The following is a 26,870-nucleotide window of genomic DNA, read 5'->3' on the forward strand; positions in this document are numbered from 1 at the left end:
TTTCACAGACTGATTTTGGCCTCCTCCAATGCCTCATCAAGTTAGGACGGTAACTGTATTCTTGAAGGATGCACAGGCAGGGCAAAAAAACTTGTATTTGTGCTGTGCCTTTTGTTCTGTGAACGTTTGGGTGGCTGAAAGGCAGAAAAAGCATTTCTGTGTGAAACACTGATCAAGTGAACTTGAGAAGAAACAAAACTCAAAATGCTTGAGACACAAGCAGGTCTCACACAGAGAAGTAAAAGGCTTGATTAGAGGAGAAGGTGGCCTCCAGGCATTGTCCTTCAGCTCATTTAAATGTGACTTCAGGGACTAGACAGAGAAACTATAAATCACAGGTCGTGAACTAGGGGAAAATTGGAACATTGGCTCTAACACCTGCTAGAACTGTACTTTTGGTCTTTTTTTTTTTTTTTTTCCCAAGCTGAGGTACAAATAGATCACTGCTCACGAATAGGTCCCAACCTGCGGCATTAGCATGAAAATACATGAGTGCATTAGTCAGAAGCCAGGGAAAGAAGCCACGGGCCATGAGAGAAACTGCTGACAAAAAGCAGAATATAGAAGCACAAAGGAACTACGAAGCAGGCTTTGCAGATGCTACGAAGAGCTGCTGCTGCCTTTGCTTCCTCCCCTCTACGGCTTGAGATGAGAAATTCAAAAGCCAGACTCTGCTGACGTATTTTTACTGATAGGATAACACACAACTCCCTCCCAAGGGTGGCAGTGTGCTGAGTGGTCCAAAAGGAAGCAGATTTGCCTAGCAGGAAATCAGAGCACAGCAGATAAAATTTTTCAGTAAGGGACATTCATTCAGTGAGGGACACAGCACAGACTGGTCACTAAAGGCCTGGAACTTAAGGCCTTTAGTGTAGTCATGACTCGATGTGCCTTAGGGCTAGGTTTCTTTTATTAAGCCTACTCCCTACTCCAACCCCACTTTCCCCAACACAGGTGTGAAGTGTGATGTTTCAATTATTCCCACTTCCCCTTCCTCAATTAGTAAATTTTTTAGAGTTAAGGATGTCATCAGCGAGGCTTTCAGAAGGCAATCATGAGGGCAGGGACTGTCTTTTGTCACTTAGCACAGGGCTTTGGCATTGTTCAGTTGTGGCCTCATTCGGGGTTTTCTTGGCATTTTTATCTCCAGCTCATTTTACAGATGAAGAAAGTGAGGCAAAACAGGGTGAAGTGACTTGCCCAGCGTTACACGGCTAGTGTCTGAAGCCGGATTTTAACTGGGGAAGATGAGTCCAATGAGTCCTCCTGAGTGCCACCTAGCTGCCCAAACCTTGGGCATAGTAGGCATTTAATGTTTATTGCCTCTTGTTAGAGTATGTCTCCACCCCCCCCCCTCCGTTACCCCCAAGATATGAGCTGTAGCAGCAAAGTAAGACCTGTAGCTAACACCTGTTAACCCTACTCAATGAAATCCAACCCTCAACCCCGCCCCAACCATGACCAAATGGCCATGGGGATATGTGGACCACAGGAAGGCAACTTGCTAGATGTGTATTCGGCTAAACCTAAAAACACTCGAATACTATACCATTGGATTACAGGTCACCCCAACTTTGAAATTGTCTACACTAAAGCCCAGGCCCAGAAATACAAATTATAATTTCTCTAATCTGCACTATACTAATAGTTTGGGGGTGGGGTTTTTTTTTTTTTTTTTAGGAGGATAGAGTTAAAAACACTCCCCCCTAACCCTACACTCCAGATAAGCAAGGTGGGATGGTCTAGAGTATTAGCCAGTTAAACTTCCAATTTACCACCAGCTACACTGCTTTTTGGACTTCATAGTGCCCCTCCCCCAGGCCAGGTATCTTTCCCCCCCTTCCCTTTACATGTTGTCTCCCCGCCCCCAGATTGGAAGCTCCTTGAGAGCGGGGACTGTTTTCATTTTAGCACAGTGCCTGGCACATGCCGGTGCTTAATAAAAATTTACTGACTGAGCTGAAACTTGTAGTTACAAGGAGATTTCCTCATCTTTAGCAAGAAAATAGGCTTTGACCTACAAAATAAGCCAGGAGAAAAAAAGGTCTTTGAGTATAAATTAACCTAAGCACGAGGTAGGGGGAAAAAAAAAAAAAAAAAAGCTACACTTCTCCAAACTAAAAGCAAGTGGCACAGTGGAGTTGAGAAGAGCTGAATTCAAATCTAGCCTCAGGCACTTACTAGCTTTGCCACCCCGGACAAGTCACTTCACCTCTGAAATGCCTGTTTCCTTATCAATCAGTAAAACTGGGATAATAGCACCAAGCACACAGGATTGTTGTGAGGAGCACAAGACAGTATTTGTAAAGTGCTTTGCAAACCTACCTTAGCTGCTATCATCATCATCATCATCATCACAGCTGGAATGGAGGTAAATGAGATTCCAAACCAGAGGATCATACTGACTGTGGGCAAAAACCTATCTCCTCACTTAATACTTCAGCTGTCTTAGCATGAGCAGGAGACAGGATAGCTAAATCATACTTAAAAAAAAAAAAAAAACAACAACAAACAAACCCAACAACTCTGCCAAAGACAGTCAAAAAGGCCCACACCACCCCCTGCTGCTGTGCTCCAGACTAATAAAAGAGTGCTCACACCCTAAAAAAAAAGAAATTACTTCTGAACTCTGTACACAGCTAGCATTTAACAGATGACACAACATTCACTTTTCACTTCAGAGGAAAATGTTTCTGTTTATTGTTTAAAGACTGCAAGACAATATTTGTATTTCTGTAGCATGATTTAAATATTTTACTGGTTTTGATAAAGCAGAATACAATAAAAAAGACAATCAGTTTCCAGTAATACCTATGTTTCTATTCAGAATTAAGTCTTCGTCAGACACGTTACCTGGAAGCAAAAACCTGTTTGTTACATTAAGCAAAGCTTCAACCACAGCAGATAACTTTCCACACCAGGAAAAAAATTCCTCCAATGCAGGAGTGATGTGCTATGTGAAATGGCTGGAGCTCACAGCCTCGAGGGCATCAGAAAGGTACAGTTTTGACTCTAATCCATTTTCGGCAATCTGTGAACTGAAAACGTCATTCACGGAAATGCTCTGACGTCCTTTACTGGTTGGAAAAGGTGAAAAATAAATTAAGGAGTTCCCAAACTGCTGAAAGGAGCAGTTCATACCTAAGGAATTCTACTTCCAGAATTCCATCTGAGGGTTCCTGCTCAGATTTTGTTCGGTGGTAAGTAAGCTTTTGTCAGAAGCCCAAAGCGTCTGACAGTGGCTCGTCAAGAATTTGTCAGCTAGAAGCCAGTCACAGCCTCAGCTGCTACTAAATAGGTGAAGCAAACCCAGGCCTCAGCCACAAATGGTCACCTACAAGCAGCACTGCTAGCAGACAAATACTTACTTCTTACCGAGCAGCAGTAAGAACAGAACAGCTAGACATGATACACACTCATATGTCGGCTTGTTTCAAACTTCAAGCCCTTTGTTGAAATTCGGGAATACTTCTATTCCAGCACCAGCAGGGCTGAGGTCTTGTTCGGAATTCAAGCAGCAATGCAGTCAAGCCACTATTGAGGCAAAAGCTGTACATCACATACTTGAAGGTCCAGATGGAAAGACTGTTTGGATGCAATGCCTTTGAACGTTCTGCAGGAGGCCTGCAAAGCTTCTCAAACGACACTGTTTCTCAATGAAATTGACTGAATGTTTGGAGGTAATCATGATTTACTGAATGAAATGACTGAATACTTACCTGGGCTTTCATTTCTGCTACAAGAAATAGGAAGAACAAGGAAAATTTCAAGAAAAATCCAAACCATCCAAATGGAGCCAAAAAGTTGTGCACGCTATCACTTTCTGACAACAGTAAACGCTGGGAGGGCGGGGCAAAACTTGGAAAACAAAAATGATTTATTCTCTGCAACAGTACCACGACTGTGCCTTTACATAACTACTAATCACTTCGGCAAAATTGGCATTTGGCACCAGTATGTTTAAAATAAACACTTTGGGAATATTTGCATGATAGCCTAAGTCTGGTTTTCCTGCCAAAGAAGCCAATTAGGCGAGTCCGAGGAGGGGGTTTTTGTTTGCTTGTTTGCTTGTTTTAAATAAAAACCAAGAAGTGGAAGAAGACGGGGGCGGGGGGGACGAAACAAAAATACAGAACAAAAAGTCATCATCAAAACCAACAGCACAAACAGCTCCAATCACCAGGTCAGACAGTACAAGGCTGACATAGACTCAAGTGGTTTATAAAACCTATAAAAAGCCTACACCAGCAAAGATGCCCTCTGAATCTATGGCTCAAAAGCTGAAACGTCACTGATGGAGTAAGGAACGACATTTTTGCTGAAAACCAAATCCTGGGAAGAGAACCCCGCACGCCAATGGGAATACCTGAAATTAAACATTTTTAAAAGCTCCAATCCCCAATATAATAAAGAAAAAAGAATTCAAAGAAGATTCAATCAATCCATAGAATTGCAAGTGGCTGGGCAATCTCTCTCTCCCCTAGCAAGCATCCCATTCAATCACGGCTTCCATACCTACACAACACCTGTGTGCAGATTCCTTGTGGGACAGCAGTTCCCCATCTCTACTGTCTCTCCCTAGTGTGCGATATTATTACCATTGTGCATGTCACATGGCATTGGGCAGATATGTAGAAATGCAGGGGTCTCTAGCTCCCTTTCCCTTTGCACAGAGGCTTGAGAGGCTCACGTCCTGGGATAATTCTCCTATGTGTACAGAATCTCTTATGCCGACTCTGTGGCCTCAACCGGCTTAATCATGTGGTCTGGTTTGTTTCCAGCTGCATAGTGATCCCACATTTGAAGGTAAAGGCGTTCGAGTTCCATTGTGTACTGTTTGGTGTTGAAGAGAGGGCTGGATATTCTCTGCTTCCAGACTTTACCACGGATTTTCTTCAGACTGGGTGAAAAATAGAAAGACAGAGACAAAGGGGAGAAAAAGAGAGAGAAGGGAAAAGAGGAAGAGATAATCAAATCAAAACAGAGAAAAATCACAATTGGACATCACAATTTTTTAAATCCAGTACTGAGCATCTTTCTTGTTTCATACAGTTCTCTCTTCTCTGGTCTGCCTCCTATAGCCTCACTGCTGAAGAGAGTCAGGGACAAAGTTTAAAATCCTGCTCACCCCCAACCACTTGAAACAAGATTTACTGACTTTGCTCCTTTCCCCAAAAAAATCGTACAGCCCAGAGACCACTTTCTTTATTTCACCCAACTACTATCTTTGAAATTTCTTTTGGGGGGGGGCGGGGGGCGGGGAGAGAAAGCCCTCTGTCGATTAGAATTGTAGGATGGCAGCATGGCAGGCTATACTAAAAACCAAACTTCTGTCACTTACATTTTTTTCAGAGACATGTTAAATGGCTTAGAGTAATCCCAAACCTTTACGATAACCTGTAAATTCTTTATTCCCTCCACTTTATAATGTTACCTTTGCTATGAAAAAATTTACTTACTATTCTAGATCAGTGCCCAGTTTTACAGCAATATCTTCATACTCTTGCCTATTTTTTGCAATAAGCTCAAGGCAACCAAGGCAAGTGAGCTGGGAAGCAGCAACCCGAGAAGCAAGAGTCTCTCCTGTAATGGAAACGGCAACACATTTATGCATCTTGCAGAAAATCTCCTATTTAAGTAAGACTTGGAAGATTAATCATCCTCGATAAGAAGAGGAATGAAGGAGACAGCAGACCATCTTAAGAAAATACATTCAAAAAAAATAAAAAAAAAAATACATTCAAAGCTCTTATCTGTCAGGACCATCCCCCAAACAAAGCCAAGCAGGGGGGGAGGCTTACCTGGCATGGTCACCATGGGGGTACCTGCCCACAGCACGTCCATGCCAGTGGTGTGCCCATTACAGAGTGGCGTATCTAGGCAGACATCAGCTAGCTGGCCTCGCCTCACATGCTCCTCCTTGGGAGCAACTGGAGAAAAGATGATCCGATTCTGGGGGAGGCCCATGTTCTGTGCATACTGCTGAATATTGGGTTCTCCTACAGCTGGGAAACGCAACAGCCACAGCACGCTATTGGGAACCCGCTTCAGAATCTGGAAACCAGGAGAGTAAAAGCAACCTTTGTTTTACCGCTTCATCCCCAAGAAGCACTGTTTTCTGCTATCTTCAGTTGCTCTTAATAAGGGATGAAGAAAAGCTATCGGGGGCAAAGAAAACGCAACCAATTTTCCATTTTAGATAGTGGCAAATTAGGCTTGTGCCCATGGCAGTGCAAAGATTCCACATCAATACACACAATGCACCAATTTCCTTCTAGGCCTGGAGAAGGTCCTTGGATTGGGCTTCCTCGTGCCCTTTCTCCTCAAAGCAGCTCCTGAAGGGACCTAATTGCGCTTATTCTTCTCATCTAAACAGCAGCTTCCTGTCAGCTCAGTCCTTCCTCCTCCCACTCTAGCCTTGCTCTTCTCAGCTGTTTCATAAGCACTTCGAGGGCTTTTTGTCAGAAGACAACATCAAGGCAAGCTGGAGGTTGTCAGTGTTAACAGCAGCTTTCCCCAAAGGAGAGCACATTTCCCATATCAAACTTCACATTCTGCGATAGGAAACTTTAGAAACAAACCAACCTAAGCAAGCAAAGGCTTAATTCGAGCTGATTCTACTCTTTGCAATCTGCCTCCCACTCCCATACTCAAAAACACTTAACCACAGTAACCCTAAAAATCATTCAAGAATCTCGATTGTCTGGGAGAAGCAAGAAACAGGAGTAAGTAAACACCGATCCTGGGCTGAAGGGTTGCTGCCTGCAACAGGGAAGGCTGCTCCGGTGGTCTGACAACCTGATGCTCTAACCAAGTTAACCAAACAAAGCAGCTGTACATACTCACATTTGCCCACATCTGCAAGGTGGAGGGGTCAATTTTATACAATTGGTTAAAGTTACAGTACACAATGGCATCCTCTGGTAACCCATACTGAGAGCGAGTGGTAACAATGATGGTCCTGGGAACCTCCTCTCCTGTTGCAGCCTTGTTGTTAATCTGCAACAAAAACACTTATCCACCAAAGCTTCCATTTCACAGTGAAGAAACTTCAAAAAGCAGTACAAGATTCCAAAGCTGGAACCCGGTCATGACTCAGAAAGACCTGGAAGGAGACTAGGGAGCTAGACTGTGCACTTTGAGAAGGCCTGGGTTCGAGCGCTGCCTCTGACCCAACCTGGCTATGTGACTGACCCTGGGCAAGGCACTAATCCTCTCGGTGCTCATGGAGCAGGTGCCAGCCCGCATGGGTAGCGTCCCATATGCTAAGGAAGCCACAGGTCCAGGCCCTAACCACCCCTCACGCCTCATGCCCCACGCCCCAATCTAATCAGGCAAACAGCCAACTCCACTGACATTCCACTAAGGCTAGCTAAAACTGAACAAGGTGGCTGTGGGGAAGAAACAATAAAGGTCGCATGGAATAAAAAGCAAAGTTCTGCCAGGACCCAAATCGCTGTTGCTCTTGTGGCCTTTGTTGTTTAGGTTCATTTGGAGTTTTTTGCCTTAAAGAAGAAGAAGAAGAAGAAGTAGTCTATTATAGCGTCAGAAAATAAAGGGCACAGCAGGCACTCAGACGACCAGGAACTGGGAGTGAAGAGACCCGAAGAGAAATTAATGCAAGAGAGGCCCAGGCCATCTGGGAAAGAATTAACATTTCAATGAACAAGAGAGACTGGGTGGCCCCAGGGGTCTCTTCCAAATGATTCCACCGCAGGAGAAATGGCCAATGACCAAAAATGCCCAAGTGAGCAGCACACATTTTGTCTGCTTCCCTCCAGGAAGAAGGGAGAGAGAAGCCAATTCCTGGAATCCTCCCAAGAGCTAAGGGGTATCTCATCACTACTAGAAGGAGCAACGTGAGAAAGACATGAAAATCAAGGCCCCCACCTCTCCAACTTGGCCACAGCTTACAGGGTAAAGCCAAAACTACCATGAGGCTTCTAAGGCCTCACCTCCCCTAACCAACTTTCAACCTCACCATCTCCCCAAAAGTACGTTCCTGTCCCAGCCCAGCCAGTCTGTCTAACCCATTTTCTTGCCCATCCTGAAACTTCTTCTACCTAAATCCAACTTATCTTCTGAGGTCCAGTTAAAGTCCCTCCTCTTCCCTTAATTGGGGGGCCATGGTTCACACCTGTGGTCTGGCTCGCCCATTCTCTTAACCTACCTCACAGGCACTGCTACACAAGTCTCAGGTGCCCGTTCCGAGTCTCTGTGTTACATTACGGACCCTCTTCAGTCAACCCTTCTACACACGTGCAAGATTTTTGAATGAATTGACAAGAAGCGCTCTGAGAGCAGGAGTCTGTCTGCCAGGCCTCACCTGAGTGGTTGCTAGTCCATTGCTAATATTGAATCCATTGATCGTTATCTGAATTTGTCCTCTGTTAATCATTTCAATCACAGCTTCTGCAATCGTATTCATGGGAATAACAGGCATGCTGAGAGCCGCACTACCGTCTGTGCTGTCTCCTCCATCAGGGCATTTCATCTAATGACGACAAGACGACGACAATGAGGAGTGAGCGCATCAGTGATAGGGCTCTTGGAGGTTCACAGAGCATTTGCCTCAAGAACATGAAGGTTACTACCCACTTTTTGATAGGCAGACTCTCTCACCTTCACAATTTTGACATCGGGTAGACTATCAAGAAATGCCTTGAGGTCAATACCATTCAGGACAATTCGGTTGTCATAAATGTGACCGTTGGATTTGAAATCAATGACGGCTTTTTTCTGGTGGGGGAAAAAGAGGTGTCACTAAAGTAAATGCACGAGAGCACTTCCTTCAGTTTTATCCCAACTGAAACAAAAGACTGAGTTGCTGGGTATTTCCCAAACCCCTGTGTTCTCTACAAACCTTCAGATGAGGAAACATGTTGGCATGATCACCAATAAAGAAAGTGTTTGGCATATAAGCCAATTTCTCCGAGTACTGCTCAGCAACCTCGGCGGGAGAAGTTTCCTGATCTGTGATAATATAATCCATGAAAAGTGCACCACTAGTCCCAGGGTATCCCAGCCACATTGCCTACAAAAAAACCCCAATCAAAACAATTATGCATTAAAAACAGGATTCTGAAAAGGTCCCAATATAACGAACACACTATACCAAGAATTCAGCAAGAGGACAGAGACAAAAAATGTGTACTCTGAAGGCTCCTCCCTGCCCACTCCCATGGAGAACACAATCACCAGAGTAGTGTTTGCTTTATAAATAAGTTCATGGTCCCTGCACACAGAGATCCGGGCCTTTTAGCCAAAATAACCTGCCCATTTCATTGGTCTGGAACAGCGGCTGCTAGAGAGCAGGTGTGTGGACATCACCTTCACAGAATCTGAGCATTTTCTGGGCAATGATCGCCATTTAACACTACCTGAATAGGAGCTGGTCTCAGAGCAAAGAGTTCATTGCGTGCACCCTTGGTGTAGCCGTTCATATTCACAAGGATGTGGATCCCATCCTGATGAATTCTATCTGCTGCTTTCCCATTACATGGAATCTGAAGAGTGATAAAGAGTCCGCTAAGCGTATCAGGTGGAGAACATTTTTACATTCAAAGTGTAAAATGCAAAGATTTCAAAGCTTCTCATGAAGGTTTGTTAACATTGGAGAACCACTGACCAAGAAATCATGGGGAAAACTTCCCATGAACCTGAATAGCAAGCCCTATGACTTCACAGCACCCCAAACTGGGAAGAGGAAGGTCCCTAGAGGCCAGATAGCCCAACCCTTTCAACTTCATCAATTCCTGTTTCTCACATCTGATGACTAACAAGGAAATATGCCAGCATGAACGACAGATTCCAGGAAAGAGGAAAAACAAATCTTCATCCTCAGCAATTCAGTCCTTAACTTACCACATACTTGTCCCAACCACACTCCGTGGTTGGTAGCAAGAGAAAAGCTAAAAACAGGGCAGGAGATAAGGGAGGCCAGGAGAGAAGTCAGAATCACAGTGGATGTGGGTCCTTAGGTGTTTCACTCACCACTCCCCCAAGGCACCATTCTATTCCACTGGTGTTATGGCTTTTTTATTCTCTAGATATTCTCTACATCTAGATTCTCTAGATAGCGGCTCAAGTACAAATAAAACCAACCTTGCCCCCATGGTTACTGAGAATTAGGGGGGGCAAGAAACTCACAGATCAAAAGCTAATTCCTATCCATACTTTTTATGAGTTACTTAATACCAAATGCAGACATACAAATTATCTACTAATCCCACTGAAACCTTGTCTGAGACTACCTACTGGAGAGGCTCACCTGAGAAAGGTCAATGAAATGATTTGCTTCCGCCATCACCTTCACACGAAAGTTTGTGCCATCATCTGGGCTAAGGGCGTAACAGAACACCTGGAAATCAAGACCAATAAGTCAGCAATGCCCTAAAAAAGCAGACACAACTTGGACTTATGTTGCTTCAAACACATCTCGTTCAATCATTTCAGTCATGTCTGACTCTTCATGACCCCATCTGGGGGTTTTCTTGGCAAAGATACTGCAGTAGTTCACTATTTCCTTCTCCAGCTCATCCTACAGAGGAAGAAACTGAGGCACACAGGGCTAAATGACTTGCTAGTAAGTTTCTGAGGCCAGATTGTATCTCATTACTTTGCCCCTGCCCAGACTGGAATGTTCTCCCTCCTCTGCTCCGACTATTGACCTCCCTGGCCTCCTTTAAGTCCCAACTCAGATCCCATGTTCTACAGGAAGCCTTTCCCCATCCCTTTCCTCTGGTAGTTACTTCCTGTTTCTCCAGTCTATAGCTTGCGTCACATGTATGTGTGCATGTCGTCTCCCCCATTAGACTGTGAGCCCCTTGAAGGTAAGGACTGTCTTTTGCTTCTTTCTGTATCCCCAGTGCTTAGTACAGTGCCTAGCACATTACCATGTGTTTAAATGGTCATTGACTAACTGCTTACATTCCACTAAAATCCCCAGGTCTTTTGAAAGACCTGTCTGGCCACAGGTCCTTCTCTTTCCCTCTTATACTTGGGCTCAAAAAGTCTGCTAAATGAAACTTTACATATGCCCCGAACAAATTTCACCTTAGATGCAACCCCAACTCCTAACTTGTCAAGATCTTTTCGGATCTTGCCTCTGCCATCCAAAGAAAGCCGACCGTGCCTTTATCCAAGGAACTGTCCACTTCCACTCGGTGGTTCCCAATTCAATTATATGAGTAACACAGTGATTCACATATTATCTCTAAATGACAATCAAAGAGAATACTGTGGCCCTGTGCAAGAATTTAGAAACCAAAACATTTCTGAATTTCTGATAAGTTACCATACTCTTCTCTCTCTGGTAAGAAAACCCCCACAAGTCCTGTGAGCAAAGGAATAAGGAACCAAGGGGCAGAAAATTACTCAATTATCTTTAGCAAATTTGAAATCCTCACTCAGCTGAGGCACATTTCCACTTCTGGTATCTATGACACTGCCCTAGAGTTACCAAAGTGCCCCTAGGTCTGTGTTTCGGATTACTAAGTCTCCCAATGAAAAAGGAGAAGCCGAGGCCAGAGTTCAAGCGACTCGTTTCAAGTCACAAAGCGTCATTCAAACCCATGTCATTGACTCCAAATCCACGCTGCCTTACCTCTATCGATGGATCCTGGTTTAGTTCCCTGACAAAACCCACTGTCAGGAATTACCTTTCTGTGGCTGGCACGGAGGAAGCACTTAATGCTTGATGCCTAACAGATGGGCATGATGCTTACCTCAAATTTATCCGAGTTATGCATCCCCGGAATAGACTGCATGAGATGGGAAGTCGGATGGTTTCCAAAGTCAGAACTCACATATCCTACACGAAGTCGACCTTCACTGACTTTCAAGTCTTTTGGATGTTCATATGGTGGCTTGTGAAGGACGTTAATCTAACAAAGGAATCCAATACATACTGGTCAAGTCTAAAGATTCCTTACTTCATATATAAAAGTAAAAATTCAATACCGTCTTACCTGCTGGGAAACTTTTTTCAAAATACTTCACATTTTATTTATAAAGCCAGTTCAGTGCAATCCTGAAACCCTCAAACGGTGCAATGTGCCTTACACTCTAATCTGCCCCTGGAGGCAATGGAGCAATGCCAGTGGATTCGAAACTACCATGACAGGCTACCCACATTCCTGTGGGGAGGCACAGGTTTAAGCAAAAAGGGGTTCTCCCCTCGTTGCCCCAACACTTTCAATTAACTAGTCAAGAAAACTGTTTCAGCATCCTATCAAGCAGTACTATTATGTCCATAAAAGGATAGATGCAGTGAACAAGCACAAACCAAGCGGCCCCACACCTTGTCCAAGCAGAGGTTCCCATGTCTCTCGGCAATAGCCTTCCTAAAGCCATGAGAAAGAGGATACAGCATGCTGTGATGAGGGTGCACAGAAGGTAACCTATTCTTCTCCAGCTGGTCAGCTACAATACTAACTAATTTCTTCATCCGTTCATCATAGTCAGTCCAGTCACAGACAATCTAAGGAGGTTAAAAACAGAAATTAATTCCCTAACCTTAAACACAGGATTGAACTTTTGATGTGTCTTCCTGAGAAGCGACTCATCGGGCTAGGCATATTTAAACTCAGTCAATCGGGTCCCACACCTTACCTGCAGGCAGTGGGCCAAGTTACAGTAAGCATCAGGAAAGTCAGGCTTTAGTTTCAGAGCTGTTCGGTAAGAAGCAATTGCTTCTGGAATGTTACCTGAATCCTATGAGTAGAAGAAAAAAACCAGGAAAGCTCCAAAAACTGAAGGAAGAAACAGAAAAAGAGACAAAGACAAAGAGGGAGAGAAAGAGAAAGCGAGAGAGAAACTGTCCTAATGGTTACCTTGTGAATGGAGGCCAGATTGCTGTGTGCGTCAGCAAAGGCTGGGTTGATCTGGATGGCCCGGGTGTAACACTGCAACGCCCCCTGAACATCCTGCATCTCCTTCAAAGTGTTTCCCATGTTGGAATAAGCATCAGCAAAGGTAGGACTGATCCTGAGTTAGAGAATCAAAATCAGCCTTTTTCTTTTTAAAGAAGAACTGAAAAATCTTTACTCTCTTAAAACGTTCATTCCCTCTGGCCTCCTGCTAGAAGCCACTGGAGCATTTCGTGCTGTCCCAAACCCACCTACATATGGTCAGTCTGCAGATGCAAACTTTCCAGTGCTCTCTGCTTCCCTGGGGTTCTTACCAGAACTCTAGGTTCTAAGTCCTTACCTAATTGCCTCCTTATAATGCATCAGGGCTTCCTGCAGTTTCCCCTGCTGTTGTAATACACTTGCTAAATTTGAATGGGCAGCAGCAAACTCTGGGAACACCTAGAAAAAGTCATCACAAGCGTCTGAGTATGGCTTTGCTGTCTCACCGGTTTCACTCCCCACCACCATCTTTCCCCACCCGTTCCTCCGACACCCTGCGCAGGGGTCACCCCCTCTTTGGTGGCCACACTGCTCCCCAACTGTACTGTTCCCACTGAATTCCTTTCACTCAATTCTATCAGCACATCTTGTCCCTCCAGTAAAACGGCCACTCCTTCAGGATCACACCCTTGTTCTCTTCCCACCCAGGACCTGGCACAGAGCTATACCCCAGGAGATGCCCTTTCTCTCACAGGAGTGGCCGCTAGGGGGGGCGCCACAGCGAACAAACCTTGGCCCAGGAAGAGTCCAGGAAGAACCAAATTTAAATTGGATCTCAGATCCTTACTAGCTAGGCGATCCTGGGCAAGTTCACTTCAGATTCTTCATCTGTAAGACGTTAAGAGTCGGCCTGACTCTAACCCTTCTAACCACGTCTAACCCCAATCCTAAAAATGAGAACATTTCTGGGCCCTACCTCCTAGGGTTGTTATGAGGAAGAAATACGGTAATAATTGTAAAGGCTCTATCAGTGCTAGAGAGCTCCTATCACTAACTAAACTCCATTATCACATACGATAGAAGCCACCACCATCAACATACTTCAAGGGCTTTTCGATACAGGCGCACCGCTTCTTCAATATTCCCCTGTTCTCGTTTAATGTTGGCCAAGTTATTTAGGGAGTCTGCATGGGTGGGGCAAAGACGGAGAGCTGTATTATAACAGTCCTCTGCCTCAGCAACCTAGAAAATGAAAGAGAGATTATTCAGAAGCCAATGAATCTCGGGGTGGCTGCTGTCCTGACCTACTTTTAAGTCAAATGGCTGCAGAATCAGTTTCTTTTCAAATGCTTTTCTGCTACCATTGCCATCATTCCACCCATCCCTTCACCTCGCCATGGGAAATTTCCCAGGAAAAAAACAGGAAATAGGAATTGGTATATAAGAAGTACAGGGCATTCCCTAGTCTACCCCTAAAGGACATTTGCCTCCTTTTTCCCTACTAAAATACAAATTTAGTTTTGCTTTCTACCTTTACCTCCAAGTCACTGCTAATAAAAAAGCATGCTCCTTTTTTTGAGCCTACCAGCTTACTAAGAAAGAAAAAAAAAATCCTCCTTACACTGCCCTTCTCTTTCAAAGCGTTGGCTAGGTTGCAGTAAGCATCTGGAAAATGTGGTTGTAGCTCAATAGCACGCCTGTAGGTATCTATTGCAAGGTCTATGAGGCCTTGTTCATAGTATACACACGCCAAGTTGCCATGCACCACTGCATGATTAGGGCTCAGGCTCAGGGCTCGAAGGTAGGCTGCTACAGCTCTGTAAACACAAAAGCACATTTATAACATCCAACACATGAAAAACAGGCTTAACTTCATTCTAAAGCAGCAAAGCTTGCTCCAGATAACATACACTATATACTGGGCAAAAAGATTTTGATCTCGGAAGGAATGTACTTTCCATGCACAGTCTAACACACCAAATATTTCACACTCCACGTGTCTTTTCCTTACTAACAGGTCCAGGTTAAAAGGGAGGGTACATCTGTGCAGATGCCCTCCCCAGCACAGTCACTGCTTGGGCAGAGTGGCTCGCCCTGTTATGTTGCAGTTCTCTGCTAGAAATGAGCTGTAGGCCAGTCAGCCAATCCTACCTATTGAACTGCAAGGCACGGTGATTGGGGGCTGCGGGAAACAAGAAGAGTTTGCTTAATTTCAACCAGCCCCTGTCAATAAATTGTCAAGATCAACTCCAAATTATTAATATTGCAAAGCATAAAACTACCTCCCAAGTAAAGAAATTTCTTTAAAACTATCTAGCCCTTTAGACAAGGGAACACATTTATCCATACTAATCCAAAATGAAAAGGCAATTCTTCCTCGGCAAAGAACGGCTCCTTAAAAAACACAGCATTAAAAGAAGGGAAGAACACTTATGCCACGCAAAAGACATCATGGCAGGTCACTCTTGGATTCCTTAGCACTGAGATTTAAGGTATTCATGGTGCAGAATTGCCCTTCCTCTTTCTTTTCTATTGTTTTGACACTGTGCCTTCAAAAGCCTCAGGCCTCCTGGTCCATTTAGGCTTAGGGTACTACACTAGCTTCCAACCATCTTTTCAAGAGTGAGGACTAGGTTTGGGATTATTACTCTCCTACCATCGCCAAGCTCCTACATTATGTAACCTTCAAGTACTATGTAAACATAAGCTAATGTTATTAGTGGAGTGAGTTACAGAGAAGGAGTAGTGCTATATAAGGACCAACAAGCGAGCAATGAACACTATGAAATAACTGACAAATTCCCCTGGAAAAAGAAAAGCACTCCTGAATCAAAAGGCTTGTGAAATATTAGCAAATGAGCCCAAAGAAAACACGAACATTTTGTTTCTAACATAACATTCCCTCACCTGTCAAATATACGCGCCTCCTTCAGGACATTTCCCAAATTGATGTATGCATCAAGAAAATTGGGGTCAAGTGTCACAGCCTAAAAACAAGAGAGAGACTCACATAATGGATATTGCCTCATGTTGCAAGAATTAGGTAAAATATGTTTTCAAGAACTTCTCAAACATTAAGTTTCTTGGGTATAAGTAAACATAGCACCTTCAATTATGAGTTAAAATGTATGAAATTATTATACTTTCATTTGTTGTATTTTTTTTTTTTACTAAATTAACGAGTATTAAGAGCAAGAAGAAAACGTAAACCACGTAGTCTACAATTCTCATTTTAATGAGGAAGAAACCAGAGTTCCAAGAAACAAAGTAACTTTTTTCCTCCTTTATTTCATTCCTTATGATAAGGAGTGCAACTATTAATGTTAATTAATTAATGGTGTTCATTCCAAATGACTAATCTTGGAATTGAATTCTCCTCTCAAGAAAGAGATGACAAACTACAGTTAGGAGTGGGACACATTTTGTCGGATGCAGTATCACAAGACGTTGCTTCACTTTTTTGTCATGGGGTTAAGGTACCAAGGGGGAGAGAATAATTGGGAGCAATTTCAGTGTAAGAAAAGGAGTATCTTTAAAAAACATACAAAAGAAGCAACTGTCAGAAAAGCTAAACTGCAGCAAAGCAGGAATGAACACTACCAGCAAAACAAAGGAGGTTACTTTTAAAGCTCAGCTGGGTGAAAATGCATGATCAAAGAAGGGTTAAGAGTGATGCTTAGGGAGAAAGGGATTACAATGGGCATCAGAGAGAAGGTAGAACTGCTTAAAAAAAAGAAAAGAAAAAAGGGTACATTACTAAAACCACAGGCCAACTTGAGTCCTGGAAAAAGAAACAAATTATTGAAGGAGCTGTCTATAAGGATCCAGTCCTTTGACTGAAAAGGATTTCCTCCTTTGACTGGATTACCAGATTAGTATATTGGAAGAACACCATAGATAAGAGATTAATTAAATTATTAAATATTAATAAATATTAAATTAATAAATCTCTCAGACAATCCTTGCAAACAAGAAAAAGGGATGTGGGCTAAATAATAGTACACTTAGGCAAACATGGTTCAATGACCATACCAAAAGAGTGACGAATGGATCTTTAATCAGCTTTGATGGAAGATCTTTAATAGAATGCCTCACATATCTACCTGTGACCTTCAATCTGGTTCTAGAGGGAGAAGACCCAAGTTCAAATCCTGCCTGATAATATCCTATCCCATGACATTCACCGTTCAAGTCACTGAACATCTGTAGGGCTCCCTTTCCCAGGGAATAGATGATAAAGCATGCTTTACAAAAACTTGACAAAGAGGTGAGGAACTCAAAACGTAGAATGAAGCATATTTTAATGTATAGCCAATGCAGGAATTTCTACTGCTCAACTATGTATAATTGTTACAAAGGTTTTATTTATCTTTTCTCTCAATTTGGGGGTTGGGAGTGGGGAGCAAGGGACAGGGAGAAAAAAAGGGTCATTGAAGCAAGTTTTTGTCATTGCTCCAAACAGATGGCCAGGAAAGAATCGTGGACAAACAAGACTGCTTGGAATTTAACATGCAGAACTCATCACATACTTAAAAAGACAAGCAAGCCATACATAAGAGATTAGTAGTTCCATGTACCACTCTTTCTGTTCTCTTGTGTATATGAAAAGCACTCATTTTAGTTGGTGTTTTAAGTTCAGAATTTTTTTAAAAAGGAAAAAATAACAAAGAGAGGGGTTGTGCTAAATAGAAGGCCTCTGAGGACCCACGTCTTTTAGCTTTTAATTTCTGGTCTTATTCTTATCAGCATTTTTACTAAGTGACTGACTTCAAGGTCAAAATGGCATACCTGTCAAGTTCGAGGAAGATATGAAATCAGGGGCTAAAAACATGTTAGATCTAAAAACAGAAAACTAAAATGATGAGATAAATCTAATTAAGTTAAATGTAACAGATATTAGACTTAGGTAAAAAAAGAAAAGCTGTTTCACAGGTAACAAGCCAAGGGAAAAATGGACCAGTTGATTTCGGACTGTTAGTATAGTGCGGCAGCCAGAGAAGCTAATGTATTCTCCAGCATTAACAGAAGCACTTTCCCGAATCTCTCTGGGTACCGTCTTAAAACACACCCGCGCACATGCACACACCCATACTCAGAATGGTGAAGAGAGGACTGATATCAGCTGAAGAAAGGGCCAGGTGTTGACATGAAGAAGACTTAGTGGAGTCAAGGCAAAAAAAAAAAAAAAAAAAAAAGCCTTCAAATAGCTCTAGGACTATCACGTAAGAGATTACATTTGTTTTGCATGGTCCAAGAGGCAAGAATTAGGAACAATAAGTAAGAAAAGCAAATAAGGCGGCAGCTAGGTGGTGTACTTCCTATCTGCTATGTATAGATACTTGGGGTATGTGCCTTCTGAGCTCTCTTCAGTCTGAGAGTCTATGAATTCACAATTAACAACGAGACCAGTCCCTCCAAAGCCTTCTCTCAGGACAGTACCAACCACTAACTTCCCCATAATTCCACCCATCAAACATGAAGTGAAGTATAAACATGTAACAGACTAATGCCCTGATTCTCTCATTTCATTTCTAGCTAATCCTTTCAGAGTAATCACAATACTCCCTACAGCAGCCTTTTAGAGTCTGGATTTAGAGTTGGGGAAATTATAACCATTTTCAAGAGCCACTACCAAAAAGTTACTCTATTGTTCCTCAGTGTCCTAGTGTCCCTCAAGGTCTACATTTAGAGTTGGGAAAATCTGTTACAGTTTTTAAAAAAAAATAACACTTCTGGAGTTACTATAATGCTCCTCACAATGCCCTAAATGAGGTAGTTGGAGAAATTCCAAGTCTGGCAAGTGAGGAGAGATTAGACTTATGTGGCCACAAGGAAAAGAACTGAGAACAGGAGTTGAAAGTTACAAAGAAGCATATTTTAGCTGATATATGAAAGTTTTTCTGGAAGATCAGAGCTATCCAAAGCGGAACGCATCGTCTGCAGGCAGAGTGACTTTTCCCTTCCCTGGAGGACGGCTCACTGCGTGATATACTGTAGGAGGGAAGGGGATCTTCTTCAGGTGTAGCTCACACTAGACGGCCACAGAGGTCCCTTCCAACACATATTCTGTGCAACTGTTGCTTTAAAAGAAAAATTAGCCTAATAAATTTCATAGTCCGACTCGGCAGCTTTGCTCTGAGGACATGGGAAATAGGAGAGCAGTCACCAAAAGGAGTCACTCCCAAGGCTCAGGCAAAAAGCCAAATTAAGGCTGGGGGGAAGGGGGCACATCTGGGTAGGCACTTCCCTATACCTAAGCACAACTGGACACGTCTTTCCAGCCCTGGAGTGAAGCCAAAGCTTGGGACCACTCGTTTTAATGCCTCCAGGAGGCAGTATGGTATAGTCAAAAGAGCACAGTCAGAGGACCAGATTCAAATCTCAACTCAGGTACTTACTCCCTGTGGGACCTTGGGCAAGTCCCTTCACCTCACTGGGCCTCAATTTCCTCACCTGAAAAATGAGGTCATTAAACTCCACACCCTCTTCAATCCCTTCAAGCTCTGTATAGACAGTGTCATCTTTTCGGAAGACCCCGGAGATCTGGAGTGTGACAGTATCCCCAGGTATCTGACTCAGTCACTTGATAAGTTTTTAAAGAGAGGAGGGAGAGAGGGAAAGAGGGAGGGAGAAGGCCATGACCTAATTTTTTTTTTAACCTAATATATAAAAGCTAAAAAGCATTACCCCACATTTTTTTTTAAAAGAAGTAGCACATATGGGATGAAATGCTCCCCACAGGTTTAAAGAGGTCACCTAACTCAATCCGATGGGGAAATAACCAAGAAAAACCCAGATCATCTTCAAGCCCAAGTTTTGGCTCAGAAAATATAAATTAGCTTTCAAATGATCAATTGCCTAAATAAAGAACCCCTCAAAAAATTCTGTTTGGCCTAGTACAAGCAACATTCTACTACTCTCTGCCTTTTTAAAAAGCCACTTAAGGCCACTTGGGAAGATTCATATGAACTAATACAGAGTGAAATGAGCAGTACTAAGAGAAAGATGTAAAGAATAATCACATAAAGTACAGAAAAGACTTTCAAATCGTGGCTTCAAAGACTGAGAGAGAGCACGGTTTTCACCTCTTGGCAGAGGTATAGAACATTTTCAGACACCATCTGTATTGCTCACCTATACATGTTACAAAGTAGAGCTGGGGCGGGGGGGATAGATAGTGATAGATGCCAAATTTAAAAAAATTAAATAAAGTATCTCAACCAAACATTTAAAAAGTACACAAAACAATTCAGAGTAGGGCAAATTATGTCACCATAGTATTAAATTTAATATACACTTTTTAAAAAACAACAGTGTATCCAGGGATACAACTAACAGGCCCATGCCCCAAAGAGAGCAAAGAAGTAAGAAAAAGACCCATTCGTACTAATCTATTTATAGCAATTCCTTTTATATAACAGCAAAGGACTGGAAATTAAGAGGGTTCCCGTTACTTGGGCACAGCTAAACAAATTTTGGTATTCAAAGGTAAGGGGCTCTTATTGCACTTTAAGAAATGATAAAAGGGACAGTTTCAAAGAAACTCTGAAAGACTTGTATGAACTGCTCCAGGGTGATGGGGAGCAGAACCAGAAGTATCTATGCAGTAACAACAAACTCTGAAAGACTTAGGAAGGCTGATGAACATCATGCCCAACCATGATTCCAGAGGACTGAAGATGAAGCAGGCTCCCCACCCACCTCCTGCCACAGAGGGGATGAATAGATTTCAGCATGAGAGACATTTTCAGACACAGCCAATGTGGGAATCTGTTTTGCTTGACTACGTGTATATTTCTTTCAAGGGTTTGGTTTTGTTTACCAATTGGAAGGGATAGAGGAAGGCTATGATCAATAAGTTGCCAAAGAAAAAGAAAAGAAAACAGGATCACCAAAGCACTTTAAAAAAAAAAAAAAAAAAAAAGATGCCCAGAAGATAACAGAAGCCAGAAGGAAACATAGAAGGAAGACATCTTATAAAGTACCATGTTGGGGGGAGGAAGAGTTCCCTGTTGAAATGATTATATACTTAAAAGGAAAACCAAGCTGTACTTATGAGATTCAGTTTCATGTACAATCCTTTTTACAATCTACTTTCAATGGAGAAATGAATGCTCATTTTATTTGATGTTAAGTTCAGAATAAAAAAAAAATTTTAATTTCACATTAATAGAAGTTCACAACTTCATGTCTTTGATTTTTTTTTTAATATTGAAACTGTTTAATGATTAAGTTCAGGATAAAAAAAGAAAACTGTTTTTCATGAAAACCAGTCTAGGAATTGAGCCTCAATCTAGATAGAAAGCTTAAACTGGCAGAGATGGCAGACGCCACCGAGCCAAATCAGCTCATTTTAAAGATTGAAAAAGCTGAAACTCAGCAAAGTTCAGTGACTTGCTTGCGTTACACAAGTTATCAGAAGCAGGATTTGAACCCATGTTCTCTAACTCAACAAGTTCGTGGTCCAAAATGTCCTATTACAGGTGAAGGACCAGAGGCGCAGACTCAAGGTCACAAAGCATCAGCAGCACCAGGTTCTGGTGATCTTTCTCCTTGAAGGAAGAATGAAGAGCCAGATTTCACTGTACCAGAGGCCAGGTTGCAGATAAGGCTGGACTGGAAGCCCAGATGAGTCCAGATAACAGAGGGCCATGAATGCCAACTTAAGAAAGTTGGCCTTCATCATAATAGCACCCTGAGTTTCTGAGCAGAGTATGACAATCGATTTAAGTGACAATTCCATATGACCCTGAGTTCAAACCTGGTCCCAGATACTTACTAGCTCTCTGACCTTGCGCAAGTTACTTAACTTGTCTGCCTCATTTTCCTTATCTGTTTAAAAAAAAAAAGGGGGGGGGGGGAAAGTGGTGTAGTAATAGCATCTACCTCCAAGGCTGTGGGGATAAAACGAGAACATTTGCAAACCTCAAAGGACCATATAAATCCTAGCTATTACTGTTACGAACTTCAGCAAATCACATCAATTCCCTGAGTCACAATCCCTGCCAACAGGAGGTATATTATGAGGATCAAATGACATCAGGAACCCCCCAAAAAGGGGGCGGGGTAGGTATTCAATAGTGACTACTACAGTGTCATTAAGTGGATAAGGGGACAGATGGGCCGTGCTGACTGATAATTACTTCCTCAATGTAAAAATCAGACCCACTGGCAGATTCATTAATCAATTCTGAGCTACTTTAAATGGCTGCCATCATCGCCTGAGTTTCTAACTGGAGAATGAAATCTAACTTACGCTACCCGGGGATCACTACATTACAGATAGAGGATAGATCTAGATATGCGTGCATGCGCATGGTGTGTGTGTGTGTGTGTGTGTGTGTGTATGTATGTATATAAAAGCGCTACACACATCCCACATCTATACGCTGATGCAGTCAGTGTACACAGATATTAACACAACATATTAGGGTCAGATACTTGATAAATCACCAGTTCAATGACTTACCTTTTCAAAATGATGAATTGCGAGCCAAATCTCCCCTTGGGCATTAAAAACACAGCCAAGATTACTCCAAGCTACTGCAAAGTTTGGTTGCGTCTCAATTGCTTTCAAGTAACATGCCTTGGAAGGGTTAATGAAAGAAGAAAAAAGATGGGAGGGGAAAAGGTACAGGGAAAGGGGAAAATTTGTAAAGAAAAAAAAAGATCAAGGGGAAAAAAAAAGTCGATGTCAGTATTCCTTCTCTGACCGGCCAAAAGTGACCCTGCAGCATAGGCCCGCTTGCGCCAAAACTAATTGCGCTGCCGCAGCTGGCTGCTCCTGCGCCCGCGCCAACCAGAACCCAAGTGCAAACCACCATGTTCAGTTCTGCCAAACAAGGGTGAACCCTTAGGCTGGGAACTCACCTGGAAAGCCAGCTGCCTCAGTCTAGAGCTGGACTTCTCACTCGCCATCAGTTCTCATCCTAACACCTGGGCCTGCTTATTATGGATAGAAAAGCGTCTTCTGGGGTCACCAAACGAAACCCATACCCATTTTCCTCAATACTAAAGACTCTTTCGACAAAACCAAAATCGAGCAGTAGGGGCACACACTTCCTTCTCTATTCCCCTTATACAAATCACTGAGACATTTTCTTCCCCAGTCAGCCACGTAAGCTCTACTTAGACTTGGCCCACACCCACCAGGGCCTAAAGCTGAAACCTCACATGACAGGAACGCACCTGGGTTGAGGTCCCTGTAATGCGAGCGCAAACGTCGCCAGCGCCTCCTAACAGCATTGCGCTGCGCCATCGCTGCGACTGCTGCTGCGCTCTGCAGAACACCCTTAGGCACAGCAAACGGCCAACGAGATCCATTAATCTACTAGACAGGCCCGCGTTGAGTGTTTGTTGGTGATGAGATCAGCTCGATTCAAAGTGCTGAGGCTAAAACCCAATTTGGTCCAAAAAGGCTACAGAATAGGACTGAGGGAGCCAGTCAATCAGATTACTCATCTAGTCAACCGTTCACAGGGGTTCATTCGCACGCATAGCGCGGTTAACGCTGCGCAGCCTTTGCGCTACTGCAGGGTCACAGCGCGTCATCAGAAGAGCAGAACGCTGCAATCCAAACAAAGAAGAAAAAAGGAAAAAAAAATGAACAACAAGGAGAGTTAGAAGCTTTTACTAGTAAATTATCTCCAATTAATTTTTAATAGTTTAATTTACTTTAACTTTACTTCTTTGAAAGAATTGTGGCTAAAGTATAAAACATTCTCTTACATTACTTGCTTGTAAATAAAATAGTTTTTAAGCTTTTTCTGAAGCCACAAGACAGAAGATTCAGGCATGGAGGCAAATTGTTTTGCTGTGGCAGTTACAAACCCGTTACCATATTTCTCATCATGTGACTTTTCGGTGCGTTCCTTGCTGGAAGAGGAGGAGGAGGTGTGTGTCTGCCCTAGATCCAGGCCTCGAGCTCCCTTCAGCGAGGCACCTTACGCATGGAATAGGAGGTTTCACCCACCTGAAACCTTCTAAATACAATATCAATGGTGAAAAACCAAAAACAAGAGAGAAAATAAAACAAGATCATTAGTAAAAGTTCAACAAAGCAATTGAAATTCTTTGGATATGTCTATAACATATGGGAATGAGGACAGTCTCAGTCTGTAACATGGGAGTCATGCAGAAGGGAGAGGGTTAATCAGGACTATTGCATACAGCAGGGACTTTGCTGGAAGAAAGGCTCTGAAATTTCTGTAAAACAAATTTGCTTCTAGCTACTAAGAATTTGCTGGCTTGAATTTTCAAATGCACTGATTACAAAAGAAATACATTGCATTTCACTCCATAGTTGTCTTGTTTACTAAGTTCTCACAAAAACAGTATAACGCTTTTCAAACTAGGTGTCTCCAGAGCTCTGAAATAAAGAAGTCAGCAACCTAAGGCAGGCGCAGTGTCTCAGCCTAAACCGGTCTCTAAAGCTGCAGTGAAGTGCAATTCGTGTTAGCTGTCCGCTTGGTGGGATGAAAATGAACAGGGGCTGGAAGATTTCCTACAGAAATCGCCAACGAGGCATCTTTTCAGCTCGTTTTTAATCAATCAGATGGAATTCATAGGGTGGAAACCTATGTTGGTTAATCCAAATGGCCAGTATAATGAATTTATGAACTCTGCACTTTTTAAAAAAAAAAAAAAAAAAATCAGTGCTTTTTACCATCAGATGGTGCCGAAAAGCCTTTCGCTCTCCCTACAATGAGGTGATCAAACAGACAGCTACGCTGCGCATACACTCCACGCATCAGCATGCGCGTGGGGCTCAGAGCAACAGGTGGGAGTTTCAGAGGCTCTCTGGTTTCTCCCCACTCCTCACCCCTGCAGCGCGATTGCGTAAGGTGGCTTGTAACAAGACAATTTCATTTTGTAATTTATGTTTTAAATTATGCCAAAAGCTTTAAAACCCAACCTGGTATTCAAATTCTCATCATTTGGAAACAAAGACTGCTAAAAGCCACCTTTCCACTTTAGCAAGTTTTCTTTCGATCAGTCCATTTCCCAGACAAACCAGCTTTGTCCTTCTGCCCTTTGATATTTTTTAAAGGGAGTAAGGCAGGGAAAGAGAAGGAAATAAAGAAGGGAATGAGAAGACTAAGGAGACTACAGGGAAGGGGAAGAGAAGAACTGTAAAGAGGTGGGGAGGTACAATGACAGGAGGAAGTGGGGAGGGGATGGGGGGGAGGGGGGAAGCTCCAATTATTAAATTTGTGATCATTTAGCAGCCTTTCTTCCACTGTAAAAAGGGTGGGGGGTGGGGAGGATGGGGGAGATGAGGGGAGGAAGGTTAAAGAATAAGAAATTTAAATGCCAGTATTACAGGGTAACATTTTGATGACTTTCTTCTCCACTTACAAGCCACAAAGGACTTAGAAGAGCAGCAAGCCTCAGATACGAAGGAATGTTATTTACTCCCAGATAAGATCCTGCTGGAGCCCAACGATATCGGGGGTGGGGGGGTGGGGGGGGTGGAATCTAGCTCAGTAGAAGGGCTCCACAATGTTCAGGTCCTTGCTTTACCCCCAGATTTAGAGCAGGGGTGCCAAAGCCTGGCCTTGCTCTAGGCTCAGGCGATTCATGCTGTCAGTTTTCCTCAGTTTCTCAGGACTGTTTGTGAAGATAGCTCAATGAAGATTGGAAGACTTGGCAAAGAGTACAAGTTTTCAAAACGCTGATGTTTAAATGCGTTCTAATGAACACCTACCTTGGCTTCTTCCAAGCGACCCAGGGCTTTGAGCAGGTTCCCCAGGTCACTGCGAACACAGTACAAATCCTAGAAATCAGAGACACTTTATCATTAACTGTACTCTTGTGGCATTACTTCAGAAGCCTTGCAATCACATTTTGGAGTTCTACACTTCATTCTACTGTGTCACTTAAGGTCGAAGCAGTCAATCAGTGAAGCAAATAGCTTCTCTGTCCCTCAGAAGATCAGCGCTCACAAGCCAAATACTCAGATTCAATACAATTTAATTATTAATTATTACCAAGGCAGTGTTGAATCACACCAAAGACGAAATTTCCACTAAAACAGAAAAACTTGTGAGACAAAATAACCAGAACCTAGGCTTCTGAGAGAAGTTTAGAAACTTAAAAATGATGCTTAGCTGTTATGCGAGAATAAATTCCTCAACTCCTTGTCCTTTTCCACACATTTTGTTTCCTGCTGTTTATACCGTATTGTTCATTAGCACCCTCGGTGCAGGGCCAGTGGGCAGCCAATGGTGGGCAACTAAATTGCCACCAGTTGATTCTATTCCTTAGACAAAGCTGAATTTGTACAGATGGTCACCTGACACATTTACCCAAACTGGAGGGAAAGGCTTCTGTCATGAGACTACTTCTGGCATCTGTCCGAATTTGCCCAGAAAACCCCAACAGTTAATAAGAAATATCGTTCGTCCCTATGTGGACTCACCTTAACTAAATATCCTAGCAACTGTCATCCAAGAGCTGGTATTTTTGCTGTGCCAAGACTGGCATGCTATGCACCGTACTGAATTCTGAATCGTTTCTCAGAATCAGCAAGTCTTAACTATGAGCAAAGATTAGGCAAACTATAGGATGTCCTCTTAACACAGAATTGCCATGCTGGGTTGATCGCCCATGATTAAGGCAACTTAGACTTGCTTTTAGGGTATCAGCAATCGATTTTTTTTTTTTTTTAAATAGGAGAGCACAGTTGTCCACAACAAAGAATAATCCTTGGAAGGGAAGGGAGAACATCCCTAAATCCTTTAAGATTAATAATATTGCTTTTGGTATCTCCTTTCTCCAAATTTCTCCAGCATGCCCACACACACTATCCTCCCTAGCTTTATGCACACGTCTCCTTCGATCCGCTGCCTCTCTAATGTGTGTATCCTGTCTCATTGGAGCATAAGCAAGCAAAGGAACCCCCTTAGTTTTTCTGATCTCCCCAGAGCTTCTAGTAATGCACATAGCAAGCACTCAAATATTTACTGACCTCTGACATGTGCTAAATTTAACCAACAGCAGCAAAAGCATAGAAATGAA

At 42.9% G+C, this 26,870-nt stretch overlaps 1 protein-coding gene across 4 annotated transcripts in view; it reads right to left on the reverse strand.

The window, feature by feature from the left end:
- Window positions 1–2,724: 2,724 nt before the first annotated feature.
- The window catches only part of OGT (O-linked N-acetylglucosamine (GlcNAc) transferase), a 33,201-nt gene continuing 9,055 nt past the window's right edge, over window positions 2,725–26,870 (reverse strand). Inside the window, exons 2-21 of one of the 4 annotated variants that reach the window (XM_027836814.1) lie at window positions 23,040–25,626; window positions 22,722–22,793; window positions 22,321–22,437; window positions 15,759–15,838; window positions 14,473–14,668; window positions 13,953–14,093; window positions 13,210–13,310; window positions 12,834–12,987; window positions 12,613–12,714; window positions 12,302–12,481; window positions 11,727–11,885; window positions 10,271–10,360; window positions 9,381–9,506; window positions 8,864–9,034; window positions 8,623–8,739; window positions 8,327–8,494; window positions 6,847–6,999; window positions 5,802–6,054; window positions 5,460–5,583; window positions 2,725–4,900 (exon numbers count right to left, since the gene is read on the reverse strand). In XM_027836814.1, the coding sequence (XP_027692615.1) occupies window positions 4,726–4,900; window positions 5,460–5,583; window positions 5,802–6,054; window positions 6,847–6,999; window positions 8,327–8,494; window positions 8,623–8,739; window positions 8,864–9,034; window positions 9,381–9,506; window positions 10,271–10,360; window positions 11,727–11,885; window positions 12,302–12,481; window positions 12,613–12,714; window positions 12,834–12,987; window positions 13,210–13,310; window positions 13,953–14,093; window positions 14,473–14,668; window positions 15,759–15,838; window positions 22,321–22,437; window positions 22,722–22,769 (2,655 nt within the window). In that variant the 5' untranslated portion in view covers window positions 22,770–22,793; window positions 23,040–25,626 and the 3' untranslated portion in view covers window positions 2,725–4,725. Of the gene's footprint in view, window positions 4,901–5,459; window positions 5,584–5,801; window positions 6,055–6,846; window positions 7,000–8,326; window positions 8,495–8,622; window positions 8,740–8,863; window positions 9,035–9,380; window positions 9,507–10,270; window positions 10,361–11,726; window positions 11,886–12,301; window positions 12,482–12,612; window positions 12,715–12,833; window positions 12,988–13,209; window positions 13,311–13,952; window positions 14,094–14,472; window positions 14,669–15,758; window positions 15,839–22,320; window positions 22,438–22,721; window positions 25,627–26,870 lie in introns of all 4 variants that reach the window. The other 3 variants (XM_027836811.1, XM_027836815.1, XM_027836813.1) reach the window with 3 other exon arrangements.

This window comes from Vombatus ursinus, unplaced genomic scaffold (assembly GCF_900497805.2).
Source record: "Vombatus ursinus unplaced genomic scaffold, bare-nosed wombat genome assembly UNPS02014819.1, whole genome shotgun sequence".
Taxonomy (NCBI): domain Eukaryota; kingdom Metazoa; phylum Chordata; class Mammalia; order Diprotodontia; family Vombatidae; genus Vombatus; species Vombatus ursinus.